This window comes from Achroia grisella, unplaced genomic scaffold (assembly GCF_030625045.1).
Source record: "Achroia grisella isolate CSIRO2021 unplaced genomic scaffold, CSIRO_AGI_Agris_v1 utg1240, whole genome shotgun sequence".
Lineage (NCBI taxonomy): Eukaryota > Metazoa > Arthropoda > Insecta > Lepidoptera > Pyralidae > Achroia > Achroia grisella.
The window spans coordinates 703,395-719,409 of NW_026712603.1; the positions used below are offsets into that span (position 1 = coordinate 703,395).

General features: G+C 32.1%; 3 protein-coding genes across 4 annotated transcripts in view; 1 reads left to right on the forward strand and 2 right to left on the reverse strand.

Moving 5' to 3' along the window:
• Positions 1 to 1,187: 1,187 nt before the first annotated feature.
• LOC131854588 (UPF0587 protein GA18326) lies at positions 1,188 to 2,927 on the reverse strand. The gene is made up of 3 exons (XM_059205708.1): positions 2,590 to 2,927; positions 2,265 to 2,384; positions 1,188 to 1,370 (listed from the first exon to the last, which is right to left on the reverse strand). Exons 1-3 carry the CDS (start codon positions 2,837 to 2,839, stop codon positions 1,255 to 1,257), a joined length of 486 nt encoding a protein of 161 aa, XP_059061691.1. The 5' UTR covers positions 2,840 to 2,927; the 3' UTR covers positions 1,188 to 1,254.
• Positions 2,928 to 3,494: 567 nt separating this feature from the next.
• Positions 3,495 to 8,543, reverse strand: LOC131854577 (ataxin-10). 2 transcript variants are annotated; one of them, XM_059205694.1, is made up of 8 exons: positions 8,221 to 8,543; positions 7,266 to 8,131; positions 6,526 to 6,606; positions 5,427 to 6,285; positions 5,174 to 5,318; positions 4,683 to 4,746; positions 4,361 to 4,422; positions 3,495 to 4,064 (listed from the first exon to the last, which is right to left on the reverse strand). In XM_059205694.1, the coding sequence occupies exons 1-8, from the start codon at positions 8,376 to 8,378 to the stop codon at positions 3,939 to 3,941; spliced, it is 2,361 nt and encodes a 786-aa protein (XP_059061677.1). In that variant the 5' UTR covers positions 8,379 to 8,543; the 3' UTR covers positions 3,495 to 3,938. The 2 variants fall into 2 exon arrangements, with proteins under 2 accessions (XP_059061677.1, XP_059061676.1); XM_059205693.1 differs by having other exon boundaries at positions 6,469 to 6,606.
• Positions 8,544 to 10,009: 1,466 nt separating this feature from the next.
• Positions 10,010 to 16,015, forward strand: part of LOC131854576 (E3 ubiquitin-protein ligase SH3RF1) — a 47,672-nt gene continuing 41,666 nt past the window's right edge. The window contains exons 1-2 of the mRNA XM_059205692.1: positions 10,010 to 10,128; positions 15,362 to 15,487. Coding sequence (XP_059061675.1) covers positions 15,374 to 15,487 — 114 coding nt within the window. The 5' untranslated portion in view covers positions 10,010 to 10,128; positions 15,362 to 15,373. The remainder of the gene's footprint in view (positions 10,129 to 15,361; positions 15,488 to 16,015) is intronic.

Consider the following 16,015-nt stretch of genomic DNA (forward strand, 5'->3'; position numbering starts at 1 on the left):
GTATACCATAACGAAATCAGTAGGTTAACGTTTGTATGGACTTTGAAGTGCAATTTCAAGGTATATTGTACCATAGTAGTTATGTAATTCTAGGTTGCTAGGTTGCTGATTTTGACATCCACCACTGGTACTCCGTCAGTACAAACCGTTAGCGCAGGCAGCTGTACCATTCCTTATTCATCCATTAAAATAACTATTCTAAACTTAGGTTGTTTACAATTGTAGGTACAACATGATATTTATTATGATAATATTAATTATAAGGTCTCGATATTTCAACTTGACAAACGTTCTCGTTACGGATCCATTCATATATAATGTCTACAAATCTATTAATGGAATATAACATAAACAACAAATATTCATAAGCACTCGTTACCGATGCAAGTACACAGACACCCGCAACTCATTAGTGACGATTAAGACGGAATAGGAAGTATGGAACATCGAAAGTGAAGTCACAGTCGAGTTGGCGCCGCGAAATCGTAATATCGGTTCATTCAGTTCAACATCATGTGAGAATTACAATTTTCAATTTTCCGTAAATAGATTATATAACAAAAAAAAGTGTAGGCAAAGACTTTGAAAACAATGTAACATATTTGATATGATTTCGACCGGGGAATTAGTATGAATTTTCAGATAACAGTTAATTTATATAATATTATTCCATAATGCAACATTTGATGTGTAGCCTTTGAGAAGTAAACCTCTCAATTTTGTTCAATGCTCCATACCGGCTCAATACATTTGCAGAATTACGGTAACCATTTACCATCAGATGGATCTGAAATGTGCTGGAGAATGCTTCAGATATCATGGACTGTACTTAGGACAAATGTTTCTGTATTCGAAAAACTCGGCATTACACAGCGTCTATCAGTAAGAACACAATCGCGCAATCTTACGCATTCCTATGCGTCAAGAACGTATCGAATAAGAAGGACTGCTTGCTTGTTTGCCGCCTTCCTGGTAAAAAAAATGTGTATCTTTTCAAACTGATTAGAATTCGAGATTTCATATTATATTAACTAACTCTATACGAATTCTCATGATTTTTAAATATAACAATTAAATTTTAGATCATATACAAAAATTTAATTGTTATGTATATAAATAGTATAATTTTTGATCATATACAAATTTAGACACAGATAATAAATTAATAAAATCATTTCCTCAAAAAATGTATATTAAAACAAAATAATATATATAACAATATCAATAATTAATTATTTACACTGCACTGTTTTGTTACTTGACTTTGATAAATTGCCATTCAAGTTCATACACACCCACTGACACCTGGTTCTTCTCATCATAGTCTGCCCATTCTTTTTCACTAAGGTCTACGTCTGTAAATGTTTTACCTGAGAAAAAAAAATATAATAACTCTGAATAATTCATGAATGCCTTGTAGCCTAGTATAAGTTCCTACCACAAGCCTAAATGTAGTCAATTTATATCATGGTATGATTCCATCAACGACCATGATAAAATCCTAGAAACCTTTGCCTATATTTGTTTGAACAGCACCATGGACATCACATTAACAAATGACAGCTACCATTTAGACTTTGCCATTACAGGGTACTAAAATGTTATGCCTACATATACTGCAATTACACTGCATATCTAACCTTTAACCCTTTAACCAAAACACAGGTTACATAGCAAGCTGCTTGGTTGCTGAAATTAATAGACATAAGTCAACTTTTTAAAAAATTTACCTTGGGAGCTCCAATTCAGACCAAACTCTTATGAGTTGCTTCCTAGAAAACATTGTCAATTAATATTTATTATATTCTAATGGAAATACATTCTAACAGACATAATTAATGAGCTGTCTCAGCTGTAGGCTCTAGTCCCCTTCCCCTGAGGACTATGAGATCTATATTTATTTATGAGTCTATATTTTAATGTGTATGTTTGATTAAAATATACACATTGAAATATATACATACTGATTACCCCATCTCACAATAATGTATCCCCCATTTGAGAAGATAATAATTCAAATTCAAAATATCTTCATTCTTGTAGGTCTATTACAAACTCTTATGATATGTTAAATCTACCAAATGATTTCAAGAGAAGAACTGACAAGAAACTCAGCTTATGTTCTTTTCAAATATATATTGTACATGTTTACAATATTACAGATTCATTTGGGAGAATAAAATGAGCATCTTCATATGCTATTGCAAAAGCAAATAGTCTAATCAGTATTTATTATTATAATATATTTATCTAATAATATTTACCATTATCCTCGGCTTCAGCTATCCAACCTGACTTTGGTTCGAAGTCTACAGGTTCAACTCCTCTACAGTCATATATAACAAGAGTTTTGAATTTATTTGCATCATCATTGGTATATTTACCTGCAAATGATTTAAAATTTATTAAGAAATACTTATTGAATAAAAGAAATTACACTGTAAATGATTATTTCGTAGACTGCCTCGTTGGTAGTTCAGACAAGGGATTTTAAATATGTTAGACACATTTTACTTAAATGCTACGTAACATTTCAAGATTGATAGCTATAGTTTTGAAGATGATATATTTGCGGTTATGTTTACCTACCATTACTGCCTTCAATAACATCCATACTGTTATCCCTCGAGCATAGCTTACATTTAATTGCCAAATTAGTTTCAGACCTATTGTGCTTCAGTGGCACTTTATCAGCTTCGGTTAAATCGGTAAACTTTTCAGCTACCTCTCCACAGTTGCTACATTTTAACTTCAAGAACCATTGGTAATGAGGGTGATTTGTATAGAGACTTTCTATGCATTCGAGCGTAGCCTTAATCTGGAGAGCTATTTTAACCATTCTATCAAAATTTAAAAATTTGTTGTTTTATTCAAGTAATACAATAACAAGATTTACAAGAAAACAAATACAATTGTGATTACGACAAATGACAGTAACAGTAATAGTAACTGACATCCAATCCAGATTTGACACTAACTAGCAAAGACAGGTAACCTTATCCGTTACCTTCTATCTCGTTTATTTTGTTAAAAAAAAAAAACACCAAAGTTGCTCTCTTGTATATTTTAATAATGATGTATTAGTTCCCTAGTTTTCCTCGCAGTACGAGATCTAAATTATCTTTTATACACTGGACTCGAAGTCATACACTTATACGAATATACTAGATTTGTAACCTGTTGAAATACCGGCAGCACATAATTATAACATGTTAATATATTTTATATTAACACAGATGTAATTTATCAGTACTCCATGGATTCGTCATGCAAATGCTCGGTCCATCGTATGGCAGAGGGGGAAACTCCAAGTTCCCAGGACTTGTCATCCTGGTGTAGACATTACTGACCTACGTCAATCTCATCTTCACCGCTCGTTTTTCTCTCCGTCCATACAAATCTGGATATCTTTTAAGTAATGTATAAAAATAGATCATTTAAAAATAAGGGTATTGAAAAAAAAAATTGATAGAATATATTTATATTATCGTTTCTCGTATCTTTATTGTGATTATGCAAAAATTTTATAATAAATAACATAATAGTTGGCCGCTTTAGTAATTTAATAAGACTCCAGAATATGTTGATCCAATGCCTTAAACCAACCGTGTTCAGGGTTGTCGAAGTGTTTCGTGCCATTGGAAGGATTCAGTTCAGCTCATTATATTCATACACGGTATAATAAATAAATGAGTGTACTTATTAACTAATTGGATATTTAAATGACTATTAAAGAGAAATGTCCAATTTAGAACATAAAAATAATACAAGTTTTACATAAGACTATAAATGGAGCATATCCTATAATATAAGGCATTACAGATTTCCAGTTTTGTTCAAGTTTCAAGCACAATTCTACAACTTCATATTTAAGTATAAAGAAATTGCAGCATCTATGTGTCACTAGTTGCGGATACAATGTCCTATAAATTCAGTATTTACACTCGCGCTAAAGGCACAATTCTTATAGAATTGTTTTGCGAGTCTGTGTGTAGTGTTAGGCCCATTTCTTGCAATACTTCATTATCCACAGGTCCTTGCAGAGTCAGTTTCGAGATCACCTCCTAGAAATACAAAATAGTTCGGTGTTATAATGTGTAACTATCTGACCCGGGCAGCTTCGTTTGCGTCACAGTTCACACATTTTGGTAATTTATTGGTGCTCAGCTCCTAATTGTGGTAGTGTGATGTTACATAACTCCGAAAAACCGATTAAGACGTTTATAATTAGAACCAGTAGTTGAGAATTACTTGTCGGCGATTTTTGGATATTCATGTCAAATAACAATGCTATGTACATAAAAACATATGTCTATAAAAAAATGTACTGAACATTCTGGTAAAAAATTAAGACTTTTACCTGGTTTTCTGGACAGCTCTCGCATAAATTACGAACAGCGAAAATAACCCATTGCATAATCACTGTCATATCTATTAAGGAAATTATTATAATTCTTAATAATACGTAACAACTGCAGTGTTGCTAAATTTTTTTGAATATGAATAGTTTATTTTTTCATCATTTTATCAACAGCATACATCAGTAGCACAATACATCAAGTCCTGGTAAGGTGGTTAGACATACTGCCTGACCATTATTTTTTTTATGTGACTGTAACTGGTATTGATACTTTCTATGTTTATTGTGTAATTAACAACCAGTTGTACAATAAAAAGGATACATGGATTTCGAGCATCAATATTAGCACACTCAAGCAGTACCGGAATTACATCCAACTCTCGTATCTGAAACAGTTAAATTAAAAAATAAAAAAAAAATTATATTATGTAGCTGACAAATAACTATATGGTCCATATGCATAGTTTATTTTGGGATTATAAAGTGACCACAGCAACACTCAATCTGAATCTGTACTGTGACTGTGACTGTGATTTAATATTAATGGTATAAAATAATGCTACATTTTATCCTTAAAATATCAGCTCTCTAAATAGGAAAAGTCCTGTAATTAGGATAATTAGTGGTCATTCCATCATTACAGTGACACAGAAAATGTATGTTGTTGGGCAGTATTAATAATTTTACATACTGAGTACCTTTCAAAGTAATCTTATATACTAAGTGCTATTCTTCTAGTGTCCTATAAACATCCTACTTATGTTTTTGTTTCTTTTGCTATTAACAATATAGGCGTATAATAAAATTACTGACCTGCTTTTTATTTGCTTGATTCTTCCAACATAAGTTGGCAAGTGTCCGCACCAATGTTGCTTTAAAACCAAAGGCAACATGCCTTTCAACAGTTTCCACCATTGTCACAGCCTTTTTCGTTGTTGTCATGTCCACTGCGCCTAATCTGTAAGGAGACATTACATCAGGGTATAATTATTGACATAATTGGAAATATACTTCATCTTACAGCATGCCTTTCTTAAACAAAATACAGTATATTTCATTTAATTACCGAGGTTTCTGACTTTCCGGTGAATCAATCTTCACTGACGGCACCTTATTTACAGGTGTTTCTTCTGATATCTTAACTTCTTTTACTGGTTCTGTTTTCTTCTCAACATTCGCAGCATCAGTTCGAGTTTTCTCTGAAGATATGCCTAATATTTTCTGCAGTTGTTCGCTTAAATCAAAATCAGTAGATAAATTTTGACTTTTCTTTATTTCTTTTGGTGTGTCTGGGGAATGCTTTTGTGATTCTACATCTGGTAATACATCTGCTAGTGGTGGCGAGATTTCGCTAGGCGAAGCTTTCACTTCACACTTAAGTTCTTCTTTTGGAAGATGTATTTCAGTAGGTGGATCATTTGGAGAACTGTCCTGTGATTCAGTACCACTTATAGCTTGCAAGTCCAATCTTGGCTGTAACGCCACCGGTATTACTTCAGCTATTGTATTCATACTTCCATTTGGAGATGTTGAATCTAATATCAATGGAGGCTCTGTATCGTCACCAATATCAATTTTGTGTTCTAGACTTATCCTTCTTATTGGAAGTTGATGAATACGATCATCGGCTTTTGGAAGAGAGCTGCTTCTTTTGTAAGCAACTCTTGATAAATCACTATCAATTTGAACATTCATATTAGGTTCTGTATTTCCATTTTTACCATTCATTACATCAGACAAAGATTCTATAAATTTGAGAGGCTGTTGCAAACTTTCTATTGTACTTATTGCATCCAATCTATCTGCATATGAAGGATTGTCATTACATTCAAAGTATTGTTCACTACTCTCGGATTCTGTACATTCCGATGTAGTTTCATTGCAGGAGAGCATGTTATCTGCTGAATCATTTTTACTGAGAGGATCTGAAATGCAATTCTTCTTTGAACACATTGGCAATAAGTGCATACAATTGATTGATTGAGTAATTTACTCATTATAAACAGAATAGTACAAGGGAACTAATTTGAATAGATGGTAAAATTGTAATGGTCCTTGCCATTCCATATTCTTTGAAAATAGATGTTATGTAGATGATTAGTACTCACTTTCTGTGGGATGACTCATGTTGCTATTCAAATTTTCGTCATTAATCAACTGCTTACCAGTAGCAGCATACAGCTTGTTCAGAGATGAGAAAAAGTTGTCACTCTCTTTACCCAACTTGTGTATAGCACGCAGGAGAACTACATGACAAATAAAAGAAAATAAAATCAATAAGTAATACTAATAATATATAAAATAAATAAATGTCTATATAATAGGGATGATGCAGATGCTTGTAATGGACTAATTCTTGTAAAAGAAAATATTTTAATGGTAACAGTAGATGTAAGCTAATAATTTATATATTTTGTTTTATATTTTAATTAGACAATAGAAATTATAATCTAAATATAATGCTATTAAAAGAGTTTCTCAACATATCTTACCATAATTAAAGTGTATATATAAGAAAAATACAACATACAACATAAAAGTAACAGTATCAAAATTACAGTTCATCGTCCAATACCAATAAAGCATGAGTCTCAACTCTATTTGATTGTTTTATATGCCAGTTTAGGGGCCATCCATAAATGACATTACAGGAATTTTATAGCTTTCTAAACCTACAGTTGGTCACTAGTATGACATTTCTTAATTACACGAAATTGTAATATTATAAGTTATCCATTAATAGATGAAAATTTAGGTACATCACACATCATCACATTTTATAATCTAAGAAATATTGTTCCCTCCCACCCCTTGTCATACAAAGTCACATTTTTTCAGCCCCTATCTGCCTTCAACAAGTAATGTAATTTATGGATTGCCTCTTATGAGATATTAAAATACTTACAAGCACAATTGATAAATAATGAAGTGTCACTCTGCAAACAGTCCATATAGGTGTCCATACTGGATGCAGTCGCAATTATCTCAAGCAAGAAAACAACCTCCTGTGGTTCTATAGTATTTACATACTTATCTACCGTCTTTAAAATACAATCTGATTTACTTTTAAATTCATGTGCCATAAATCTAACAAAATTCACAGACACATTGATGTCTTGAGATTCCATTGACATTAAAATGTTATAAGCTAGATTTAGAACAAGCATACGGCACTCCGGTTCTAATTTTGAATATAATTTCTCTATATATGTATTCTCTACACCTATTAAATACTCTATGATTAAATGTGGATATTCCGTATTGCCATTATTGTACATGTACGCTAGAGAATTTAATAATGTAACATCATCTGGCAACACATTCGGCTGTCCTAGCAATATATTATACACTATCATAGCAGCCGCTGATGCAATTTTATCATTCTGACCTACCAAACAATTCAAAATTGTAGCATCAAATTTGTTCCAAATCATAATCTGATTGAATGGATTATTAACCACTAAATTCCCTAATGTTTGTATTAGGACTGTCATGCAAGACTCATATTTCTTCTGCAATTCATCCTTCAGGAGTTCTAGACTTGGGTGTTGATATTCTGTGGCTAGAACCAGCATAGAATCTAAAATTGACAATTCCTTAGATACGTATGTCTGCATTTTTGTGCCAGCCGCCGCACAAGAGCGTATTAGACGTAAGCATTGCTCGGCTACGGCCAGGGTGCTGCGATTGTAAGAAGCTTGCTCCACATCTAGGCGCATTATATGCAAAACTTCAGCGATCAGTCGCAAAGTATATTCAGATGCTTTTTTACTGTAAAATAAAGAAAACGCGGTAAGTACACATGAACATCCTGTTGGCGAATTTAAACGTAAAGATCTAAATATTTCGTAAACACTTACGGTCTCAATCGACCGGTCTCAGCATCTCTAGAAAGCTGAGCTTCGGCCCTTAACATTTCCTCAACCGCATCCCACTCTCCAGTTTCTAATTGAAAATTAATTAGTTTTGCATCTAATAAAATTTCTTCTGCAAACCACACGCTTTTATCTCGTGACATTTTGGAGAAGCGAATAATATGTAAATTGGTTATATTTATAAGGTATTTCACATTACATTTCAATTCTATTAATATTATAAGAAATAAACTGAAAAGTCGAAACTTATAGAAAAATTTACTAATAACAAAAATTAACAATATGATTTTTGTTTTCGATTTTACAAATTAAAAATTATGACTGATTGACATCCACATTTTACGTTTTGTTTTGACATTAAATTTGACAATGTGCACAGAGGACGCAACGTTTTAAATTTTGCGCTTCAGTAGTAACTGTACAGGCAGTCCCGTCTCTTTTGAATGTTTAGTAAGTCCGTTTGATAGAGAAAGACAAAATGACAAATGATCTACTTTAGAATTTGTTTTGATATTTACTAAAATCCATTTGATTATTGTATTTTAATAAATTGTTGTTGAATTTATCTTTTCTTGTAATTAAAATATCATCAGTTTAAAAAAATAGTGCAGCGTTCAACCTTTAAGGCCCCGGCCCCAGTCCCCGGCGGCCCCGCTAGTCTTGATCATGGTGGCGGTCATGGAAACGGCGGGGCAGGGGGTGCGAAGAATCTCCGGGTAAGACCCAAACTAATGGAAGCAAATTAAAAAACAAGCAAATTAATAAGATGAATATAGATCCATTATCACTATTTTGAAATGGCCAATTGAGTATATTATATACAATAATAACAATTTTAATATAATTGTCTATAAATTTCAAACTTGTACACATAAATGAAGTATTCGGTTATCCGATATCGGTCTAAGCCACAGAACGCCAATATCTTGTCTAAGCTGTCGACCAACAAATAAAATAAAAATAATGTTGCCAATAATAGTTTTGTTTTTTACTATGCAACTGCATCGTGATTCGAACTGTTATATTCGAGAATGTTTGTTATATAGTCCCTAATTACTGAAACAAATGATACTAAAATTATTCAATGAACATTTTTAAAACTTGGTTTCAATTGAAAAAGTTTTACTCAAAAGTTTGAAAATCAAATTTAGCACATTATTTATCTTACCGCATAGGATTTTATAACTATCTGGAAGTATTCTTCAGTTTGTGTCAATATTATTTATTTAGCATTATACATAAAAGAAAGATTTTGAAAGATACATTTATATACAACTCGGGCGGAAAAAGACATGAGTTTCAGTTAGTTTTAAAAAAATAAAGGTTACTACTATATAAATACCATTTAGTAGTTTTTGGTATGTCCACCCGTTTAGGTGATAGTTCGAGAGTCGCTTGCTCCACCTCCCCCTCACAACCCCCGCACCGCCCGCTCGCCGTCAGTCAATTCACTGAGAATGGCATTTGTGTGTAAAATTCTATTAGTTTTTGTGAGAGCAAGTGTATAATTCTATAGAAAAAAAACTGTACCGGTTGCGTTTTTCGATATTTGTGTGTTTTACAAGATTGTGTGTTAGGTGGAAATGTCAAGATCGCGGGAAGGCAAAATGTTCTTGAATCTAAAAATTTGCATCTTGATTCGAACTGTTATATTAAATGTTTGTTATCTAGTCCCTAATTATTGAAACAAATGATACTAAAATTATTCAATGAACATTTTTCTTGTAGCACATTATTTATCTTACCGCGGTAACTATCTGGAAGTAATTAAAAATTTGGAAGTGAAGTGACCAAACGGGGTGGTGTGGTATCCTGGCGAAAGGATATTGTTTCGTTTAATCGTGCAATAATGAACAGGCTTCCCGCTAACATCGTTTCAATTTAAAACATTGGGTGAGTCATCAGCATTTTGAGTTTTAGAAAATAACTGCTAACATGCTTGGACGGTTCTATCTAAAAATATTGTGAATTCAATAAACACCTGTTTTGGTCGGTGCCGTATTCTTAATAAACGGATTTACTTAGAATTTAGACCGATTATATTACATACTATTATTAATAATAACAGGTCAATTGATAAGATTAAAATTCACTTATGTTAAATTAACGGGATTCTGTGAAATAAAAAATGTTACTTACATCTGTCTTCAACTTTCATGATGATTGAATTTCGTGATGTTCTTTTAAGAAAAACCTATTTGAAATATTTTAAATCTAATTTTTTTCTATGTCATTTATAGTGAAAACTTGTATAACAATTCTGTATCATTGTTAGTTAGATAGACAAATAATTTATTTGGTTTCATTCTAGATTCTCTTGTGGTTGCCTTAGACTCATCCATTTCCAAAGACAATAAGCAGAATACATCTGCATTAAAATTACACAATATATCCACCCATAGTTTGCATCTTTGATAATTTGAGAAGTTATATGTTGAAATTGGTGATTATAAAGTATTTCTATAACTAGAGAACAATAATGATCCTTTTAATATAAAACTACGTAAGAGATAAGTCATTACACCAGTTTTACTTGTTTAACTTTGTACATAGTTGTCTGTTTGGGTCTCTCTGTCCCACCTGTTCTAACTACTAAGCAACTTGCTTTGTAACATGTTTAATTAGAAGAGTGATATGACAGTGTAATTGAAAATATAATAATGGAATGAATAAATTCGTACAAATATTATAAATGAGAAAGTTTTAGAGTATGGATGGATGTTTGTTACTCTTTCATGAAAAAACTACTGAACGGATTTTGATGAAACTTATTATACATCTGTATAACATATAAGGCTATAAATTACATGCAGGTGAAACTGCGGGCACAGCTAGTAAATTATAAAAAAATAATTGGCAAAAATTGATTGTATTAGGATTTTAAGAAATTATATAAAAATAAACAGATTACACAGATTCCAATACATTCTTCTCATTATAATTTTCTAATACATTGGATGCTATTATTCATCTCTTGTTAAAACATTCACAATCATATAGAATTATAGATGTTTGTAGTTCACTTGTTTTGAAAACTTTATTCAAACAATGGGAAATGTGCTAAGAAAAAACAGTAAACTTCCTGCTAAATGCAATCTGAATAAAAAAATTTCTTTTCCCTGGAAATACTTAATGCACTGCCTATTTTAAATAAAAAAAAATATATTAATTATTACATAAACATGGTTTTAAAACAAATGTGGATGTCAATATATACAATGTGTTTAAACATTACATGTATTGACATCTGCATATGTTTTAAAATCATGTTTATGTAATTATTAATATAATTTTTTAACCTATTTTAGATAGATAGGATATACTTTATTTGTAACATACAGTAAAGAAAAGACTTAAAGAACAGAACACATGTATAAATACAATAAGGTGGGCTTATTGTTAAAAACAAACTTTTTAGGCAACCTTAGGGATTTACCTAAGTGTATTTAAATATTGAGCACATAGGTAATATGCAAACAGTAGAAAATAAAATAACAAACATAATGATGAAGGAAAATAATAATAAGTATAATAAGAATTAAAATGTAAGTAAATAATATTAATTATATAATAAGCTTGATACACTTACATGAACTACATTTATATTAAAAACTACTAGGTAAATTTATATTAAAAAAAACTACATACATAATTATGAAGGTAAGATAAAATGAACTTAATATAAATGAAAATTAAAATGCCATACTGAATGTAATTCAAATATTGATAAAGAAGTGTTTCACTTGTCTTTCAAAATTATCAATGGACTTTGCAGTTCTGATAGTCACAGTCTGACACACACATCTTTCTTGCTCATTCTTCTTGTGATAAATCTGTGTTCCAAATAAGTGGTAGAATAAAAAATATGACTATTTGAAAGTGCTTGTGCTGAGTTTATTTGAATAAAGTTTATTTATATTTCTATATCACAGGTAGCAGATTCTATAATTTTGCTATTTTTTAGTACACTTTTGAGAGTATAATATAATTTAAAATTTTGCATTGTTAAGAAAGAATATTTTTTATATTGAAATCCATGGTATCTTGAAAATTGTGAAAACATATAGGAATTTTATACTTATAAAACTTTCTATGAGTAAACATTTATTCAGCAGTTCAGTTATTCTGGAGGGCAAAGTTGATAGATAAACCTTTGATTTTCCTATCATATCTCACTCTTCAATTGAAACTGCTAAAATAGGTGTGATGTGGGACAGGGGTACAGGAAGTGGAAGTTTGTTAGTAATGAGGACTAGTGGTCCCATGTGTCATTGGTAGCAACTTACCAAATGAACCCTTCTGAAAACCATTTTTGTGAATTAGTGGCCAATTCGCTATGGACAAAAGACCTGACTTTATGCCCATCCTAAACAAATAAAATTCAATCCAAGAAAAAAAGTTTTGTGTTGTTCTTTTAAACTATTGTTTAGATTAGAGGTAAATTAAAAGAAATAAATATGACTATTCAGAAGTGCTCAAATTTAAGTTTATTTGAATATTTCTATTCTATCCTTATCATCCTGATAGAGCCTGAGGAGATCTTCAATGTAACATCATGGGATGTGGTGTCATTTGGTTTTTTGATAGGTTATTAGTTCTTCCAACAACTTATCACAAAAACAGATAAGAAATTATCAAGAAAAATTGTTGATCTGTCAAGGTCTGATCATATGTCTGAAGATGATCACGACATTTATACATGTACAAAAATAAATATATAAAAGATGTTTAAACATAATTGTTTCACCTGTTTGAAATAATCTGAAAATTCAAAATCTGCGTTTTTTGTTTCTCAACCTCATTTTGCCGCCAAATCGACCTGACGATGACGTCAGAAATGTACTTACAGAAAAGTAGTTATTTAAGATACTATGATTATATGATCGACGACGTCGGTGGTCTAGCGGTTTAGCACACCACCTTACTCCCGATGGTCGGGGGTCGATTTCTCGTACGCCACATACATTTCTATTCATTAGTATGATTGTTTATATCGATCTTGGTGTTTACTATGTATAATATGTACTTATGTATTTATGAAAAAAAATGTATATGTATCAGTTATCTCGTACCCATAAAACAAGCTTTAACAAGCTTAACTTAGATCTAGATGGCGCTGTGTGAATTGTCCTGAGATTATTATTATGTATATTCGAGTTAAACAAGAAGTGGTTAAATGAGGTCAGAGTTACTGAGCTTCTGTTCTTAACTCGAACACCAGCAACAGTTTTCACCATCACCAGTGCTTTATTCAGATCAAATATTCAACACCAACAGTCGAAACTTCACGCGTGTTGAATCTCTATCCACGACACACGGTTTAAACGTTTGGCCCAATTCTATCACGCGATGTTCCCACAAATCAATAAGAAAGCCATATATTTACATGTTGACCTGTCTGTTCTAAAATAGAATCGAGCACGTAAATTATTTTATTTTTCTGTTGAATTGATATAAATAAGTTTCGATAGCACATCCATATTGTCAACTATTTTAGACGGGGTTTGAATATTCGCTCTCGCATGATCACGAACGTCATATGATAACACGATGAAGCTGTTAATGTATATAGGCGACGGTTACCATTTACCATCAACTGGGGCGTCTGCTTGTTTGCCACTCCTAGTATATAATAAAATCCTTTTGATGATTGTTTTTAGAAGTACGAGAACCAGGTAGGTACTTACAATCGACACTTGTTTGGCCATATTAAATTAAAATTAACTATTTTTATTCACATATAAATCATCTTAAAAGATACTGGCATTGGTAGGTCGGAATTATGCTCTTATTCTTTTTAAATGAAATCAAAAATAATTTATTCGTGTAGGACATTTTAGCCGCTTATGAACATAAATTTTTTGTATTAATATTTTTTTCTTACCGCCCAAATTAGGTTGTACTTTAGATTCATATTATTTTGTTTAATTCCGCTACCGTTAGCATATGTGATGCCACAAATATTCATGGTAATGGTAGCCGGAATTCAATAAAACAATATAAGTCCATTAAGTAATAGAATGGAATTCCACAAAATACCTAATTCGATAAATTAGAGATGTTTTTTATACTACGTAGGTGGAATCAACGTATACAACAGATGGCAATTATTGTATATGAAATTAAGGTATATAAGATATCCCTTCTAACGATAAGGCCTTTTGCTAAGCACATTATTTACAAAATGCTGTTTTTTACTACGCAATAATTTTTAGAGTAATTAAATTTATTCGCTGCAAATCGCGTGAGTCAGTTAACAGTGCGTTGGCCATGTGACAATCATTATTTGGCAGCTGTTTAAATGGCACAATTAGTGGGCATGCGAAATTAAATTGAATTAAACATTATACCTAGGTACATTATACCTCGTGCGGACGGATACCATACGCACCCGCGTGGCAGCATCTTTTTCGCGGTTAGATCGGAACAGCGAGGAGTTTTAGTGGGTAAAAGTGCTACAGTATTTTTATTTTCCCATGTAAAAAAAAGGTACATTATACCATATACATATAAAGGTACATATACATGAAAAATAAATCTGTATAAAAAAATCTTATCTCTTTGTTCTGCTAGGAAGCAGGTCTCTCTCAACCTCCCATCTCTATTCTTTTAACCTGTAATATTATCAATTGTTGACCTCGTACCATGACTTTTGCCACCATTAATCTGGTTTTTTATCGGTGTTTTATATCATTTTAGAGTCAGAACTATGTAAATTGGGGGCAAGGATTATTAGTAATGTAGGCTAGGGAACCAATGCTAGCAATCTAGTCGACCTCCAAGTGGTTCCCTTGAAAACCGTAGCTTTTTTTTTAAATAATGGTAACGGTATACGCTGGCGGGACACCAGTGGAGGATGATAAGATGAGTCAGAACAGTTAACCCATCATGGCAAATTCACTAGGAATTTAACATAATGGTTTCCAGGGGCTGTGGAGGTCATCCTATCATCCTCGACTGGTGCCCCGCCAGCATAAACCGTTAGCACAGGCGGGAGCAACAGTCATTCATCAATGAATACTGGTGTCGTACTAGCGTATACATATAGATAATTACAGCAATTAATTCCATCGTCATCCACAATCAGAACTGAACAGAAGTTAAGAATTGTCTCTTTATTTTACAGGTCCCTAGCGGGATGGATGAGGGGTTACTCAACGATCTACTAGAGTGCTCCGTGTGCCTGGAGCGGCTGGACACCTCCTCCAGGGTCCTGCCGTGCCAGCACACATTCTGTCTCAAGTGTCTAAAGGTAAGACTACATTTAAAATTAATACGTAAGTAAAATTGTTACTTAAAGAGTACGGTGACGACGACGTCAAAATTTTAGAAGAAGAAGACCATTGAAGTTTCATCCTACAACATTGAAAACTTTGATTTTAGTCTGTTAAGTCTAGAAAAAATTGGTCACGCTGTCATGTACATATACTGAAATTCTCCATTGCAAAAACAATCGTTCAATGTACATGGAAGGTATATGAGAAAACCTAATATTGATTAATGATTAAATGATAATTGATACCCCATCAACCTAAAAGAACTCAAAACAACGAATGTGATATTTTTTGTCTGTGCGTATGTGGATGCTGTTCTCAAAACCTGCTTAACGGATTTGAATGAGGTTTTCTCTAATAAAAAGAGCTCCAAGTAAAATTGTTTACGTTTTATTCCAATGAGTTACAAAAAGTTATAAAAATACGAAGTCATGAGTTCAGATCTCACACTCACTCATCCTATCCCATCATATAATTAATACAACAAAGAATAGATAACTATAAAG